Here is an 18,419-nt window from a genome sequence, read left to right as displayed (position 1 = left end):
AAAAACCATTGTGTTTGTAAGGTGAACATTTATAAATAAATTATTAATGAATAATAAAAAGTATAGCAGATGTTTTTTGACTGATTGGTATGTTCTAGGAATTTTGATAAAGGCTATTTATAAAATATATCATTTAATTCTTACAGTAACTCTATGAGGGGAGTTTCTCTTTGTAGCCTCATTTGACAAGTAAGGAAATTCAGGCAGAGAGAGGTGAGTTGACTTAATTGAAATTGAGTTGAATTATAATGCAAGCCACATAGGTAACTGTACCTTTTTCTAGTAGCCACATTAAAAATCAAAAGGTAAAAAATTGAAAAATAAAAGGACACATGATAATCATTTTAAGAGTATTGGTTTAACCCAGTTTATGCAACATTTTGTCATTTGAGCATGTAATCTCTAAAAACTTATTAATGAGATTTCTCATTCTTGTATATTGTACTCATCCATTGAAATCTGGTGTGTGTTCTATGCTTAGAGTGCGTCTCAGTTTGAACCAGTCGCATTGCTCCAGAGCCATAAGTGGCTGGTGGCTGCTGTGCCGTAGCCCAGCGCTAGAGCTCACATTCTTGATCGGTATGCCATTTAGGCTAGACTTTGTGAAAAGCATAATTTCAACTTAAGTTGTCTTAATGAAGACTTTTTTTTAAAGTACTGAATATATCAAATTATGATGACTCTTTTGGGGCTTTAGTTTTGCGTAGGTAGTCACATAGCACAGGAAAGTTGTTTAGTGCAAGCTCACACCTGCTGTCCTCCTTTGGGGGTTCATGATTTTTTTTTTTTGATTCCAGAGTTTTTTCAATTATCCCCCTTTAACAGTTATTTAGTTTCCAGTTTTTACTACTACAAACAAGCTACAATTAATATTCTTTCATATCTCTCTTTTTGTACATGGGCATAAAATTGTCTGGGAGAGATGTCTAGTAATGGAATTCTGAGTTGAAGGGCATATGCATTTAATACTTTGACATTGCCAGTTTGCCCTCCAGAAAGGCTGTACCAATTTAAATTCCTACCAACAGTGTTTTACTGTTTAAATGTGCAGTTGAGCATCTTTTCACATGCTTGTTCATTTTTATTTCTTGTTTTGTGAATTGTTGTTAGTATACTTACTTCCCTCATTTCATCAGGCTTTTTATTATTTTATCATTGATATAGAAGCTCTTTAAATATTCTGTGAGAAAGAAAACTGCAGCCCCTCACAGGCATCAGTTGGGAGCTAGCCTGCACCTAGTACCTTGACCCAGGTTTTCCCAACTTAGTCTCGGAGAACACCACCCTCAGACTGGGTTGTTCTGTGCCTGTGATGGAATGAGATAAAAATGTGACCACTCTGGGGACTTCTCTGGTGGCGCAGTGGTTAAGAATCTGCCTGCCAATGCAGGGGACACGGGTTCGAGCCCTGGTCCGGGAAGATCCTACATGCCGTGGAGCAACTAAGCCCGTGCGCCACAACTACTGAAGCCCGCAGGCCTAGAGCCCGTGAGCCACAACTACTGAAGCCCGTGCGCCTAGAGCCCGTGCTCCACAACAAGAGAAGCCACCGCAATGAGAAGCCTGCGCACCGCAATGAAGAGTAGCCCCCGCTCGCCACAACTAGAGAAAGCCCGCCCGCAGCAACAAAGACCCAACACAGCCATAAATAAATAAATAGATAGATAGATAAATAAATAGATAAATTTAATAAAAAAATATACGATCACTCTGTAATCATATCTGAACACAGATAAAAATAAGAACACCATGCAAATCACAAAAAATAACCAAACATCCCCCTTTCCCAGCTAACGTGGGAGCCTGCTGCTGTTTTACCAATGACAGCTTTCAGCTCCATTTCTGCTTCATTTCTATCTAGTGATTTGTGCTGGGAAATTTTTTTCTTTCTGTGTCACAGAACTTCCCTGAAATTTTTCTAGAGCACCATAGTCCTTTCTCTGCCCTAGAACTTAGATGCTTGTGTGTACATGACGATGTATAGCTTGCTCTGATTACTAAGGGTCTTAAGGAAGGTTAACTCAGAGCACTTATTTCTCCAGGGCTAAGGGTGTAAGAATTGGCGTGAATTTGTGGTGACTAGGAATTTTACCAAAATCCTATATGTCATAAAATGGCAAGGTCAGGTATGAGCGTTCCTTCTTCTGACAGAATATTCCTTCGATAAAAGCAACATTTAAAAACATCATCATCAGTTAAAATAAATGTTCGGTTAGTTATTGAATTGAGCTCTTACTCTATTAGCAATTAGAAGCTAGATGTAAAACAAAAGGTAGTGTTGTTATCTTAGTTTTCAGTACCATAACGTAAAGATGACTTTGCTTCCACTCCAATGTATTTTCCTCATTTCTACTGCTTCCCTGTAAGAGGCTGTTCAAACAATATCTCTATAATATTTTAACATTCGTTTATTTCCAAGAAGATTCTAATTACCCTGGTTATTTCATACCTTTCAAAATATGAACTGCACTACCAGGAAGATTAGAAAAATATTTTCAAGCAAGAGCACATTTGCTTTTGGTCCAAAAAAAAAAAATTCTCATCTGTTTGCCTATTAAATGTAATTTGCAATGAGAAATCATTAGTTTACATTTTTAGGGGCTGTCATTCTGCCGTATGGCCTTTAAATGAATGCATTTTCTGCATATTGGATTGCATTACCGGACTGTCACATGTTTTTAATGGTATAAAACAACCTGAGCCAGGTAAAATATTTCCTATGTTCATTTTCAGTGATGTCCTTGGAGACATTTTATATAAACAGTTGGCAGATATTGAAAAATGTTTCCCTTTACTTAAGAGTAACAGCAAAAATCTATATTAAATAGAATTGTTCATAGTATCATTTTAAAATATTATATTTATTTCTGTATCTGTAATCCATTATCTTCCAAAAGGATTGGATACCAGTAGGTGCTTAATAAATACTTGTTAAATGAACAATTAATTTTTCAGTAAAAACACAATATACTATGTATATATATATATATATATATAGAATACTTTGCAGTATAAAAGGCAAAAAGCATTAAATAAAGTGAGAAAAGGGGAAGTTAAATCACTAAATTCCAAATGAGGAAAGCTAAGGAAAATGATCTCTAAATGTTGTCTTGAGATCACTAGCACCTGAGGCAAAACACACATATGTAGTTTTGTTGTTGTAAAGAACATTGAATAACCTCACATAATTGCGAATGGTTTCTCATTTTTCCTCATTAGGAAATGATGTATGTTTGGAATGGTTTTCCACTAGTGAGCAAAAGAAAAGATCTTTCTGAAAATCTGTTGGTAACTGTTGAAAAGGCTGAGGCAGATCTACAAAGTGAAAGTAAGTATGAAAAGTAAGAGCCTGGAAATCTTTACCGTTGCCCCTCTCCCGTCCTTTCCCTGTGCACATAAGCCCGTGTTAATTTGTGTGCATGATGAGGACAAAAGAGCTTGAGCCGCAGGTGTCTGGGTGATTGCAATCAAGATGGAGAAAAGATACCTGATACAACATGGATGAACCTTGCGGACATTAGGCTCAGTGAAAGAAGCCAGCTGCAAAAGAAAACAGAGTGAGATATAATTTACATAAAATATGGAGGATAGATAAGTCTGTAAAGACAGAAAGCAGATTAATGGTTGCCTAGGGATGGAGAACTGGGGGTGTGTGAAAGCTAAAGGTTATGGCATTTGGTTTTGGGGGTGATGAAAATATTCTAAAATTGATTCTGGTGATGGTTCACACCTCTGTAATATACTCACAACCAGTGAATTGCATACTTTAAATGGGTGAATTGTATGTTATGGGAATTTTATCTTAAGGCTGTTAAAAAAAAAAAAGATGAAGAAGAGAGTTGAGTTTTAGAGCAGCTCAAGGGAAATGTATACTGGTTTTAGTTGGTTGTGAGTCTTTCCATGCCTCATTTTTGCTGTCTAATGACTACTGTGTTTTTTGTTTTTTTTTTTTTTTTTTAATTTATTTTTATTTATTTATTTATTTTTAGCTGTGTTGGGTCTTCATTTCGTGCGAGGGCTTTCTCTAGTTGCGGCAAGCGGGGGCCACTCTTCATCGCGGTGCGCGGGCCTCTCACTATCGCGGCCCCTCCCGTTGCGGGGCACAGGCTCCAGACGCGCACGCTCAGCAGTTGTGGCTCACGGGCCCAGTCGCTCCGCGGCATGTGGCATCCTCCCAGACCAGGGCTCGAACCCGTGTCCCCTGCACTAGCAGGCAGATTCTCAACCACTGCGCCACCAGGGAAGCCCCGACTACTGTGTTTTTACAGACACAGAGAATTGTTTGTTTTCAAGTTGAAATCTTGTCACAATTTGATGTTTTTACTCATTACTTTGGTTGTACTGGAGGTCCCTTTCCAGTGTACTGGAAGCTCTATTTACTGGAAGCAGCTGGTATAGTAGGAGGAAAATCAGCTGGTCTGGGTTTATAGTTCCAATCCTGCAGCTGTGAGGCTCTGGGAAGCGTACCTCATCCCATACCCAGGAGGGCCTCCGATTTCTTTTAAAATGGGTGTGGTGTTGGACCAGATGATACCCAGGGTTTTCTTGCTCTGACATTTTCTAGTTCTCTGTCATAAATAGAGGCTTTAACTTTTGCTAAACAATACCGTAAGTGATAGCTTTTGTTGTATTCCTTATCAACCCCCAGATCATTTAGGTATTATTCCAAGATAATGGTCTTATCCTCTGGAATGTTCTAATCACAGAAGTAAAGCAAAAATTGCTGGGATGATAAACATTGTAAAGGGCATAAAAATTCAAGAATAGCCAGGAAAAATTCTAACAGGTAACTAATTTTCCTTAGCTGGAAGAAAATGGGCACCGAAGGAGTACCGGCTCCATATGCAGTATACTCCCCACGGAGGGGATGAAATGATTGACTGCGACTCCGGGGATGAGCACCTCATTTGGGTTATTTATTTATTTAATTTTTTTTGGTAGTATAGTTGCTTTACAACGTTGTGTTAGTTTCTGCTGCTGTACAGCAAAGTGAATTAGCTATACCTATACATATATCCCCTCTTTTTGGGTTTTCCTTCCCATTGAGGTTACCACAGAGCACTGAGTAGAGTTCCCAGTGCTATACAGTGGATCATTTTTTACTTCAACCACAGTATGGGGCTGAAATGTTTAATGACATTTCTCTTTACAATTACTTTTCAAAAATTAAACACGTAATGACATTTGATAGATGTGTTACCGAGTCCAAGCTCACTCTGCTCGACACACGACAGGCCAATGAATCGGAGACGAGGTGCCGAGGCAAAGGAATATGACTTTATTCGGAAAGCCGGCAGACCGAGAAGATGGCAGACTAGTGTCTCTGAAAAACCATCTTATCGGGGTCTGGATGCCAGTTTCTTTTATAGAATCAGCGAGGGAGAGGTGGTGAGGAAGTAAAGTAAAAGGGCCACCAGTCTTGCAAAACTCCTGGAATGACCAGCCTGGGGAGGGGATGTGTTAGTTTCTTTTTTCTTGCAGCCAGTCACAGGTGGGCAGGGTTCCCTGAGGCAGGCCATTATGTATGATTATAATAACAAAAGCAACGAAAAGCAAAGGTTAAAGTCAAAGAAACAGATCCAACAGGGAGTCCGTTTTAGCTCTTCCCTGTTACAGATGTAGGTGAAAAAAGTCACCCATATTTTTCCTGCTATGCACAATTAATTTAGAATTTCTGTGTATACCATCCTAGCTTTATTTTTTTATTATTTTTAAAAAAATTTATTTATTTTATTTATTTTATTTTTGGCTGCGTTGGGTCTTCGTTGCTGCGCGCAGGCTTTCTCTAGTTACGGTGGCGGATTCTTACCCACTATGCCACCAGGGAAGCCCCATCTTAGCTTTATTTTTATAGTTACAATCATAGTGTACCTGGACATACTCTAGCCTAGTTTTTTTCATTTATTATATCGTAAACTTTTTTTTCCACTGAGATATAATTGACATATAACACTATATTAATTTCAGGTGTACAGCATAATGATTTGATATTTATATACATTGTAAAATGATCACCACAGTAAGTCTAGTTAATATCTGTCACCGTACAGTGTTACAAAATTTTTTTTCTTGTCTTGAGCACTTTTAAGATCTACTCTCTCAGCAACTTTCAAATATGCAATACAGTATTATCTATAGTCACCATGCTGTATACTACATCTCCATGACTTAACTTATTTTATAACTGGGAGTTTGTACCTTTTGACCTCTTCATATATTTCACCCACCCCTCAACTCCTCGCCCCTGGCAACCAATCTGTTACCTGTATCTATGAGGCTTTTTTCTTAGATTTCACATAGAAGTGAGATCATATGGTGTTTGTCTTTCTCTGTCTGACTTTTGTTCACTTAGCATAATATCCTCAAGGTCCTTCCTGTTGTTGCAAATGGCAAAATTTGATTCTTTCTTATGGCTGAATGTCATATATATATAACACATTTTCTTTATCCATTCATCCACTGATGGACACTTAGGTTGTTTCCATGCTTGGCTGTTGTAATAATGCTGCAATGAACATGAGGGTGTATATATCTTTTCAAGTTAGTATTTGTTTTTCAGATAAATATGCAGAAGTAGGATTGCTGGATCCTATGGTAGTTTATCATAAATGTTTTAATTGTTGCTAAGTAGCCCTTATAATAATTTCAAAAGCTTCATGGCATTCCATGGAGATAATATATCATAATTTAATCAACTCTTTCAGAATTGTTGGGCATTTAGGCTGCCTTCCATATTTAAAATAATTGTAGCTTTAGATTCCCACCAATAAGGAGAAGAAATAGAAAAGAATGAAAGCTGAATCCCTGGGCTTATCTGCTAACAAGCTCAAGGTTTCAGGCTGGATAGATAAAGAAGGCAATGGAACTAAGAGCAATGCTGTTCTGAGGCCACAGACCACCGCCCTCCCCACCTCCCCATTAGCCTTCTTGAAAATACAAGCAGGTGATCACAGGGATACCAGGTGAGTGGAATATTCTACTCCACTATTGAAAAACAGTCGTACGAAAAGCTCATCTGTTGATGAAGGGCGAGTATGTCACCTTCCCATATTAAAGGCATCATTTTAAATAAAAGAATGATGGTTTCCTTTCCCTTCTTTTTCCTTCCCCTTTTACAGAAAAGTTATAATACTTCAGCTCATTTTGATCTGGAGGTTAGGTAGAGTAGCCAAAATATTGAGGTATTCATCTTCATGGACTGATAATTCCCTTTGATTTCTGGGCACCAGGGAAACGAGTGGATGAGAAGGCTCAAGAAACTGGGACCAAAAGGAGGAACTCAAAGTTTGTACTATTTAACAAAGAACCAAAACAACGTATGTATAAGTACAGACTATATGGACATTTCAGACTTTCTTCGTCTGTGTGTCCTAGATGTTCCATCACTAACATATTTTCTGCATAGTTTCTACTAATATAGAGTTATGATAAGCCTCCTTACATTTTTTACAATTCTTTTAAATTTTTAATTGTAGGAAAATGCACATAATATAAAATTTACCATAGTAACCATTTTTTAAACTGTATGGTACAGTAGTGCTAAGTATATTCACTTGGTTGTGCAACCAGTTTCGAGAACTTTTTTCATACCCATTAAACAATAACTCCCCATTTCCCCCTCCCCACAGCTGTGGGCAATCACCATTCTACTTTTTGTTACTATGAATTTGACTATTCTAGAGACTTCGTGTAAGTGGAATCACACAGTATTTTTCCTTTTGTGGCTGCCTTATTTCCCTTACCCTAATGTCCTCCAGGTACATCCATGTTGTAGCACATGTCCGAATTTCCTTCCTTTTTAAGGCTGCATAATAATTCCCTTGGATGTTTATACCACAGTTTGTTTATCTATTCATCCATCAATGCATATTTGGTTGCTTCCACTTTTGACAATTGTGAATAATAAATACTTCTATGAATATGGGTATGCAAATATTTTTTTGAGACCCTGCTTTCAGTTCCTTTAGATATATGCCCTAAAGTGCAATTGCTGGATCATACGGCATTTCTATTTTTAATTTTTTGAGGAATTGTCATCCTGTTGTCTCTAGTGGCTGCACCATTGTACATTCCTACCAGCAATGCACAGGGTTTCAATTTCTCTACATCCTTGCCAATGCTTGTAATTTTCTATTTTTTTTAATATTTGTTTTGTTTGTTTGTTTGTTGGTTGGTAATAACCATCCTAATGGGTGTGAGGTGATTTTTTTTTTACTCTTTTTAATATGGAATAATTTCAAAAAGGAAAAATACTTACTTTGATTTGAGTGGAAACTCAACCTAGAGCCCCATCATTTTGAAATGTAACTTAGATGAAACTCCATAAATGTTTACTTCAAAAAATGAGATTTCACAAAATGTACTTCAGTAAAATGTATTTGGGCTTTTGAACAAATTTACTAGTGTTTATTTTTGTTGAATCAATTTGGCCACTCTTCATTAATTTGTTCCTTTGAACACTCTTAGATTTTCCATACTAGGTACAGCATTGTGACAGGCAGAGAAAGCATTGTTCCTGTCATTAAGGGAATTATCTGTGATTAAACCCCACATATTCACAAATCAGATGGAAAAATGCATATGTTTTAAAATAAGTGGGTATGTGAAAACTGGGAGGTAAAGAAATACCTCTTTTTATTACGTTAAAACATTTGTAGGGTATTTTTCCCCCAGAAAAGCAGGCTAGCTTGCTTCTTCTGTTTTACTACAAAGATAAGAGTTTTGATGCAGTAGAATAAATTCTAATGTTTGAATGTCTATGCTTTGTAGTATAGACTATTACGTACCACCAGGGAGTAAGGGCTTTGTATACAGTCATACCTCAGTTTCTGCGTGGAATCGGTTCCAGGACCCACTGTGGATACCAAAATCCTTGGATGCTCAGGTTCCATAGTCCACCCTCTGTATCTGCATTTTCCGCACCTGTGGATTCAATCAACTGTGGATCCTAAATGTAGCTCCAATGTGGTTGGTTGAATCTGCAGATGTGAAGCCCTCGGATACAGAGCACCCACACTGTTAAGAAGTCCTGAGGGACTATTGAGATTTCCTCTATTTGAGCAGGCTCTTCACCCCTTCCCTCTAAATTTATTTTGCCCCTACATTGGTGGGGGAAAAAAATTAAAGGAATAATATTTATATCAGGCTACGCATGTAAAATGCAATAGAGGTTTAGAAAATCAGGCTGTTCTCCCCAGCCATTCCTTTCTCTTTTGATGACATATTGAGATGATAGACTTTGAGAGATATTTAAGCAGGACTGGTGGGGGAGAAGAGCTCAGACAGACAGACACATTGTACTTTGTACAAACTTGTCTTTGTATGTCTTCCTGCTGGGTAAAAAAAAAAAAACCAAACAAACAAACAAAAAACTGGTTTCTTTTCTGAACATCGCTTTTGCTAGATGTTGCACATGAAATTTATGATGATCTCTTCTAGGTCCACGGTTTTACGCAAGAGGATTACCTGATTCTATACCCCTACCCCCGTAGGATCTTTTAGTAATTAAGCTCTTATCCTTCAGAGTGAGGGAAAAAATCCACAATTGGAAAATGGAGTGAAGTGGTAAAGCTGAGGTGACTGCAGCCTCCACTAAACACCTCCTTCCCCCCTACACACCCTCGCCACATACACATTATTAGGAAATGAATGTATTTTGGCTTCTCCTACCTTTGGTGAGTGTCTCTAAAGTAAAAGATGGTAGAGGATATAATTGGTGTTCTCCTCTGACAATGCCACAGTTATGAAAGGCTGGTCAGCGATACAAAAGGAGGAATACTGTTTAAAGACAGAAAAGCACTTGGTAGTATGCCTGGACTCAGTATTTGCTATTAATTCCAATAGTGCTTCACTCGAAATCTGACTAAATTCAACATGTAGCCAGTGGTTGATTCAGTAGTTCTACTTTAACTATTTGTTATAACTAATTTGCTTGGTGAAATTATGTAGCAAGCATAATAAGAGTTACATAAAAGGGAAAGTGTTACTTTATGGCTCTTCACCTCTAAATCTATTTTCACAGTTTTCCTTTGGTGCATATCAACTAGCTTCTAAAAAGTTCAATGTACATACTTTGTAGTTTGGGCCTCAAATTTCCTTTTCCCTAAGCCTACCCTCTGTTTTAAGTTCAGCAGATCTTCTGTGATGCAAGTGTGCTTTGGCAGCATTATTGTGTAATTTTCTTGGGGTGTAAAATGGAAACCATGTGTTGAAATGTTCATCTGTGAACTCTCCCATGAGGTTGATAGTCATGATAAAGCTTTCACGTTTTAAGGGAAAATAATCATCTGACAGGTAGTGGTCTGAGGAAATAATGGTTTTGCTTTCTAAGGTTTTTGGAGGAACATGGTATTTTTGAATCCATTTTCCATATCCCTAAGTCATGATCTAAATAAAAGTTGTGTGTTTTAATGGTACTTCAACTTTCCATGGTGTTCCTCAGCAAAATTGTCCTTCACTGAGCACCAAAACGGTGAGATAAGACAAACTGTCATAAAATGTGACATAGAACTCAATAGAATGCACAAGTGATACTAAAACTTAGCATCCAGTATGGACCGTAAGGGTTTTGTTCTAGGCCTGGAAAGATATTACTTCTTGAATGGATATTTCAATGAGCATCCATGATTAGAAGCATAAATAGATTTTTTTGAGGCAGAGGGGGAATGGTCTTTAATAGGGAAGGTAATGTGGTGGCATTGACATTTGTGATTTTCTTAGTGAATAACCTGTCAGATCTTGGAAGTGAGAGGTGAATATCAGCTATTTTCAGCACCTAGAAGTAAAGTGACCTCCTTTGAGTTGGTTAAGTAGCATCCTTAACCTCCCATAGACAAGCAGTTTACTGATTAAAACACCAGCATGTGTTAATGGTGATTTCTGACGTTTATACTGAAAGCAAGAGTATTTCAGTATGAGGGACTCTTAGAGCCTCATTAGTTTGGTTTACTGCCCCTTCCCACCTGTGTTGTCACAGCGTGAAATGTATAAATTATCAGTCTGTCTTGGAGTGATTTGTTAGTTGCACTTAACTTGCAAAAAAAAAAAAAACACCCCAAATTCAAAAGTGATAGATGTGAAATGGCAACCTTTGTCAGATAGATGTCACACATGATACGGTTCCTTCTGTTAATATATGTTAGCCTTGGGCTGTAGAAGGTAACGAGTCATTTTCAAAAGGGAAAAAGTCCTGAAAGAAAATCCTCCACATTAGCCTCACGCAGTTAAAGGTTTGTGGGGATTTTAGGCGCCTTGCATACTTCAGAACCATTGTGTCTAATTTTATGACATAATTTCTTCCCCAAAAGCACATAACCTGGGAGAACTGATAAGTTGTAAACATAATGATCTGGAGAGGGTGTGCTCCTTCCTGAATTTTTAATGGGGAGAAGGCCATCTGCTTCTCCATATGGAAGCGTTACCCTCTTCTGCACGAAGCCAGCACAGCTAGGGACCAGAACCACAGGGAGAGGCAGCGTGCTTGCTCACCGCTTTACCTTTCACAGAACGAATAAAGCTCTTGCTTTATTTACAGTTCAAACTTCCCATAATTATACCTAAGGTCACATAACTCAGAGTATGAGCACCAGAAAAAAAATTTCAAGTGGCTAGAGTGAACCCCTTAATAAAATGGTATATTAATGTAGTTAGTATTCTTTTCATTTGAAATATTTTCATTGTATTTTATTTAGTGAGGCATAACAAATGCTACACATATTCTCCTTATTTTTAAATGATCCCTCTGAAACCTAAGAGCTGTTAGTGCTGCCTCTTAAATAGGATTTTTACAAGTATTTTTCTTTCCGTGTGTGAATTGTATGTTTGTTTTGCTTTAAGACTCCAGCGACTACTCTGTAGATGACGAATGCTTAGTGAAGTTGCTGAAAGGATGCTGCCTGAAGAACTTACAGCGGCCTTTGCAAGCAGAATTGTGTTTCAATCACGTTGTCCAAAGGTAAAAGCGGACAGTGAAACCAACTTGAGTGCAAATTGTGGTTTCTGGGGAATCGCTGTGAGAAAGTGATGCTTTTATCTCCCGCTGCTAACCTTTTCCTTGGTGTTACCAGAAAGAGAATCCAGTAACGTTTTCTTTATTCTTTGAGAAAACAGTTATAACCTAAGTGGAATGTGGCTTTATGCCTTTCTACCTGGTGTTCAGAGGTGACTTACAAAAGCTAAATTTACAGCCAGGCTGACATGTGTCTGTTTAAATTCTGGCAGTAAGGTACAGAACATCTGATACTTTTTTGATTCATGCATTTGTCTGTCATTCATTTATTCCACAGATATTTGAGTACCCACTATGTGCCAGAGACTGTGATCCTGAATCCTAGGGATTCAAAGTTGAGTAAAAAGACTCGCCATCATTGTAATGATAATGTGGCAGGAAAGAACAACTGTGATGAATACTAAAACTGCTTCTCTTTTGGCAAGGGGCATTTTTCTGTAGATGAATGAGTTTTAACCCCCCAATAGCATTGATGATGATGTCCTGCTCCTTTGCTAATTAGAGAGTTGAGTCAAGGTTCTGATGCCTGGCCCTCTTCTCTACATCTGGAGTCACAAATGCAATTACAGGGGCCAGACAAGTAACCTTACTGAATGAGCTCTAATTGATTATTGCTCTGGACAGTGTGGGCCCAGTAGCAATAATCACTACAATTTTTTTTTTTTTTTTTTTTTTTTGGCTGTGTTGGGTCTTTGTTGATGCTCGCGGGCTTTCTCTAGTTGCAGCAAGCAGGGGCTACTCTTCGTGGCGGTCCGTGAGCTTCTCACTGTGGTGGCTTCTCTCGTTGTGGAGCACGGGCTCTAGGTGCACAGGCTTCAGTAGTTGTAGCGTGCAGGCTCAGTAGTTGTGACACACAGGCTTAGTTGCTCCGCGGCATGTGGGATCTTCCCGGACCAGGGATCGAACCTGTGTCCCCTGCATTGGCAGGCGGATTCTTAACGACTGTGCCACCAGGGAAGTCCCTACAATTTTTCATTGAAAGCCTGGAATCTGAATTTTGTATAACGTGTCCGGATTTTTAAATCTTGGCTCAATTTTTTGGAAACCATTGTGTAAGCCAAATAGATCACAGCCATAGACTGCCGGTTGACATTTTCTGTTCCATATCATGTGCCTTTCCATCCATAGCTACTGATCTGCCTCTTTCTGACTATATATTATGAGAATGTAGGAGGACTGGTGTCCTTATAAGAAGCTGAAAGAGACAATATCTATTTCCCAAATAAGTAATATACAGTCTTTAGTAAACATGTTAAAGAAGTATCCGTTGAGTTCTCTTTTATTGGTGTTTTTATTAGGATCAAAAGGATGACCCATTTGGTCTATTTGTTGTATTTTTTGAATCTCATAGTGAATTGCTTGCTGGTGTGTTTTATAGTTTTGGATTGTGAGTTCACCTTCAGTGGGGTTTTATCCTGAGACTCCTATGAGGCTAGGATTGAGGAAGAGTCTCTCTCTAAAGTGATTGTGCTTTTATTTCTGCCAGATGCCCAAAAGGCTTTTCCAGGCCAGGACCACCTTCATGTTAATTTCATTGCTTAGAAGTTCTTGGATCATTTGGGCCACATAAATTTGAATTGCAAATTCATGTGAGGGCAGGCCTATTGGTTATTGATTTCCTAAGGGATGTGTCTTTCCCAACGCCCCCCCCCCCCCCAGACCTCAGGCCAAGGAGCCAAATGCCCCTGTCTTCCTCCTATGCCACGAGTGGGTTTTTCTCATCTGCCCTTTCTCTGGTGGAGCAGAGCCCCAGCTTTATGTAGAGTCTCAGCCCAGGCTCTACATACTATGTGGACCCAAGGCCTCACCTCCTGTGTGGACATTGAGACACAAAGCCCTGGCTGATTCAGACTGAAACAGACCTAGGAGTGCTTTGGCATCATGCACACACGTAGAGTTCTGGTTTTGTTTTGTTATCAGTTTGAGAGTTTTCCTTATGTCCTTGTGAGCTGAGCTCTGCATTTTAAAGGGTGTTGCTCTTATTTTTTTGAGCGCTTCTAGATGTTTTGTAGTCAGAGAATTTTCATAATACTGCTGAAAACAGAAGTGTTGACCACTTCTTTCTTGACATTTTGAAGCATTATAAGACAGCAGTGCAAAGAGAGTTGAACCTCAGTGAGAAATAAGTGGCATCATTTTCTGAGTGGAGTCATTTCCTGAACACATTCATGTTCAGGAGGGATGATCTTGTCCTTTCTAGGGTTAATCTTTGAAGATCTGCATGTGTTTGTATACCTGAAGGGCAGTAAACAATCCTCAGTGCTGGATTTATATTAAGGAATAAAATAAAAGTGTAATATAGGGAATTCCCTGGTGGTCCAGTGGTTAGGACTCCGTGCTTCCACTGCAGGGGGCACGGGTTCAATCCCTGGTCAGGGAACTAAGATCCTGCATGCCAGAGCTTGGCCAAAAAAAAAAAGTTAAAAAACAAAGTAAAAAAGAAAAAAAAAGAGTAATATATTAAAAGTATACTATTTATTGCCATGGTTTATTAGGTTCTTTGACTGTATAGTGACAGCTTTTCTCTGGTAATAGTTTTAGTGCTGTAGCTGTTTTCTTAAGAATGGGGAAAAATACATATATGTTGAAAAAGAATGATATGTTCCTTGTTCTGTTAAGACTTAATTGCTTTTCATTTGCTCTTTTAGTGAAAAGCTACTGAAGTATGACCACTACCTAGTGCCATTTACTCTGTTTGAGTTGGCATTTTTGTATAAAAACCAAGGGGAAATTGACAAGGCCATAAAGGTCCTAGAAACTGCAAGGTAAGTGATAATGGCAGCTTTTCCTTGATTGCTATGGAGTCAGCAATGTCAATACAATTTTAACAACAGCAGTAACTTGATACACTTAAAATGAACACATTAATGAAAAATTAGTCACAGTGTTACATTTGCTAATTTATGCTTAGTTTCTGCTTGTGGCTTTTGCTGGAATTGTGCTGTTTCCAACCCTCTTAATGCCTGACCCTGTGGCTGTTTACAAATGTTGTGATTTTGGGGACCTACATGACAGATTTCTAGCCAATTCTCTTCTATATCAGGGGTCAGCAAACTTTTTCTGTAAAGGGCCAATTAGTAAGTATTTTTGGCTTTACAGTATAAGGTCTCCATTGCAACTACTCAATTGTATTAAAAGCAGCCATAGAAGACAATATGTAAATAAATGGGTGTGCCCAGATTTGGCCATAATTTTGGTCATAGTTTGCTGATCCTTGGTGTGTTCCACCATCTCTCTCATTTCCTTAAAGAGCCATTGATTTGAAGAAGCCCTTTGCATCTTCTCCTCTTTCTTCTTTCTGACTACTGTGGCAGTTTCAAAGCACTTTATCAATTCTGCTGTCCAGTGGCTCTCAGACCTCCTGTGATCATGGCTCACTTACTGGGGGCACAAACCTTGTGGTCTGCTTGCTTTGAACACTGCTTGCCATGGAGAAAGAATGCCATGATAGCTGTAGGCCATAAATAGCTTGCTGATTCACTAGTTTGTTCATTTACTCAAATTCAGCAGAGCATTCACTGAGTACCTATTATGTGCTAGACACTAGAAAAGGTTCTAGACAGAGAACTGTGCATAAACAGGCAATGTTTCTACCTTCTAAGTTGAGGGGTATTGGTAAATAAACAAATAAGAAGAGTAGCAATGGTATGTGCTTTGCTGAGATTTACGATATGATACAGGGTACTTGAGTGCTACTTTAGATTGAGTTGATTCTGGAAGGTGTCCTTGAGGTGGTATGTAGTTGAAATTAGCATAATTAAAGCCAGTCCTGAGAAGACCAGTCACCAGAGGACTTCATGGGGAGCATTCTTGGCTGGGGGGTGGAGCGGGGAGGGTGTTGAGCCACTAGATTGATAATGCTTCTTGAATGAAATGGGGAACACTTAGAGGATCAGGACTGAGGAGAGAGAAAAAAAAAAAAAACTTACTCCTGTTTGGACTGTGATATTTTGAGGTGCCTATAGGTATTCATGTGGAGATGGTGAGTTGGCAGTCATATATACCAGCATGGAGTTCAGTGTAAAGGTATGTAGATATTTCAAAGTCAGCAGAACAGAGACAGTGATATTTAAAGCTGTGGTGCTTGATGAGGTCATTTGGTGAAAGTTATACAGCTAGAGAAGGAGATCCAGCATAGAACCTTGGGATATGCCATCATTTTAGAGATTAAACAATAAGATTAAGAAGTGGCCAGTGAGTTAGGAGGGCATCCAGGAAAGCCAAGTGAACAAAATGTTTCAAAAGCAGAGAGTGGTCAGTTGTGAACATGGCCGCCAAGAGGTCAATCAAGGTGAGACCAGAGAAGTGGCTGCTGAACTTGGCAGCATGATCATTGGTGACTTTGACAAGCGAGGTGACAAAGTGGAGTTAGCTACTGCAGGCAACTCCTTCAGGATATTTGGCTGTGAATAAAGCATAGTAATGGGGCAGAAGCTTTGGAGGCACAGTGGAGGCAAGAGAGGCTTCATTATCTTTTTTTTTTTTTAAAGCCAAGGACATGAGAGAAAGTCACTTTTAAAGTTAATTTGTTGAGAGTGAGCATGACTCCTATTTCAACTGACATTCGTGTATCTTCAAATTTATTGAACATTTTTACCCCCATTGGAAAATTTGGGACTAAAAATACGGTTTCTAAGTATTCGTATCATTTGGACATATTTGATGTTATCTAAGCAATGCACAATAAGGCAAATTTATAACAATGAAAATAAAAGACTAGTAATTCACTATGAAAAAGAAAGACCAGCAGTGATCAAAAGTCACCACTAACTCAAGACAGTCCCAGTGATGTCAACATAAACAGACATCCCAGTAATTTCAAGACTGTTGATTATCTGTAGTTTTCCTCGTGCAGTAGGAGCTTTGCAAAGCTTCCGAAGTTAATTAGGGAAATACTCAATTACGTCCTTTGGTAAACTCTAGTAAGATGTTGGCTTAGCTTAGGAATAATAATCCTCATTATGAATAATAACCCTTATCAAGTTTACCAGTAAGTAACCCTTAGACCTGTATAAAGTAAAGGGCTATAGAAAGAAATAAATGCCACTGCAAAGAAAGTACAGCTCTCCCACGGGCCAAGGTGGTGTGTGAAAGCAGAGCCCAAGGTCCAAAGCATTCCATTTTGCTGATTCTGAACAATTCTAGCAAAGAGACGTCAACATGGATGATCTAAGTGAAGTTTTTAAATAATCTGTGGATTTCTAATGCCCCTCCTGACATTGTCACATAATAATTATTGACCAAACCATTGATATTTGCCCATCAGAATTGCAGTAAGTAATTTTGGTGTTACCAAGTAATCCTGCTATCTTTGTTGTGATTGTCATTTTGTGAGAGTTTCTATATCTATATCTATATCTATATAAATTTTTTTTTTTTGTGGAGGGGGTGAATAATTATGTTCAACTTATTTATACAGGCTGCCTGAAATTTCCAGTTTACAAAAGGAGGTCAACTCTTTAAAAATAGTTCACAAAATTTATTAAGCCCTCCTTGTAACCTTCTTGCTGTTTGTGAATGGTTTGGTAATTACATAAACCTTGCTAGTCAAAGCATGCTTTTTAGACCACCACCAGCAAGCTTCTAGTAATACAGAATATTGCCATCCTCATCTCCTCCCAGGACCAGAATCTGCATTTTAACAAAATCCACTGTTATGCATATTAACGTTTGAAAGCAAATAAGGAATGAAGATGAGAGGAGGGGGAGGAGGGTAGTGGTGCCCTGGTATATAAAGGAATTTTGACATTACAATGTTACTGTTATTTATCTTTAGAAATAACTACAAGGATTACTCACTGGAGTCCAGACTACACTTCAGAATTCAGGCAGCTCTTCACCTCTGGAAAAAATCTTCCTCAGATTGATCAGAACATGAAGAATGGAATTTTCTCTCAATTAGTACCAGCATCTGCTGTAGATTAGACCTTGTATTAAAGTGGAAAAATGATCTTGTGAATGTGAGACAAAAAACTAATTTTACTGTCAATATTTTCTATCATCTGTGTGGTTTACTATTGGTCTACCTAAGTGGGTTTTTTTTTTTTCCTATGGAATGATGTTCAATAATATCTAGAAAACTCTTATATTTTGCATCTCCAAAAAGAATTTCATATCCTATTTGAATTGGAGAGTGAAAAGTCTTTTAAAGGACTCACAGGTACAATAAAGTATAATTAGATTATTTATTTTTTTAATGTGGAAATGAATATTGTGTAAGTAGCAAATGGCTTACAACCTAGCCATTTTTAGCTTTGTTGGTCAGTTAAACTTCAGAGATATTTTGTTGCCTAGCATTTAAGTTTCAGAGGGGAAATAAGAATCACCTACATTCAAAATAGCTCAATAACTTTCCGAAAACTCCTGAAAAAGACAGGCAATGGGTGTGAACAGGACAGGTAATGCAGGTAAT

At 38.3% G+C, this 18,419-nt stretch overlaps 1 protein-coding gene across 3 annotated transcripts in view; it reads left to right on the top strand.

Moving 5' to 3' along the window:
• Positions 1 to 17,986, top strand: part of TTC39B (tetratricopeptide repeat domain 39B) — a 134,669-nt gene extending 116,683 nt beyond the window's left edge. For all 3 annotated transcript variants that reach the window (XM_061199069.1, XM_061199067.1, XM_061199068.1), the window contains 4 exons: positions 3,220 to 3,328; positions 11,836 to 11,953; positions 14,656 to 14,772; positions 17,784 to 17,986. In XM_061199069.1, the coding sequence (XP_061055052.1) occupies positions 3,220 to 3,328; positions 11,836 to 11,953; positions 14,656 to 14,772; positions 17,784 to 17,874 (435 nt within the window). In that variant the 3' untranslated portion in view covers positions 17,875 to 17,986. The remainder of the gene's footprint in view (positions 1 to 3,219; positions 3,329 to 11,835; positions 11,954 to 14,655; positions 14,773 to 17,783) is intronic.
• The last annotated feature ends 433 nt before the right edge of the window (positions 17,987 to 18,419 follow it).

This window comes from Eubalaena glacialis, chromosome 9, assembly GCF_028564815.1.
Source record: "Eubalaena glacialis isolate mEubGla1 chromosome 9, mEubGla1.1.hap2.+ XY, whole genome shotgun sequence".
Lineage (NCBI taxonomy): Eukaryota > Metazoa > Chordata > Mammalia > Artiodactyla > Balaenidae > Eubalaena > Eubalaena glacialis.
This window is presented reverse-complemented; position numbering and strand designations above follow the sequence as displayed.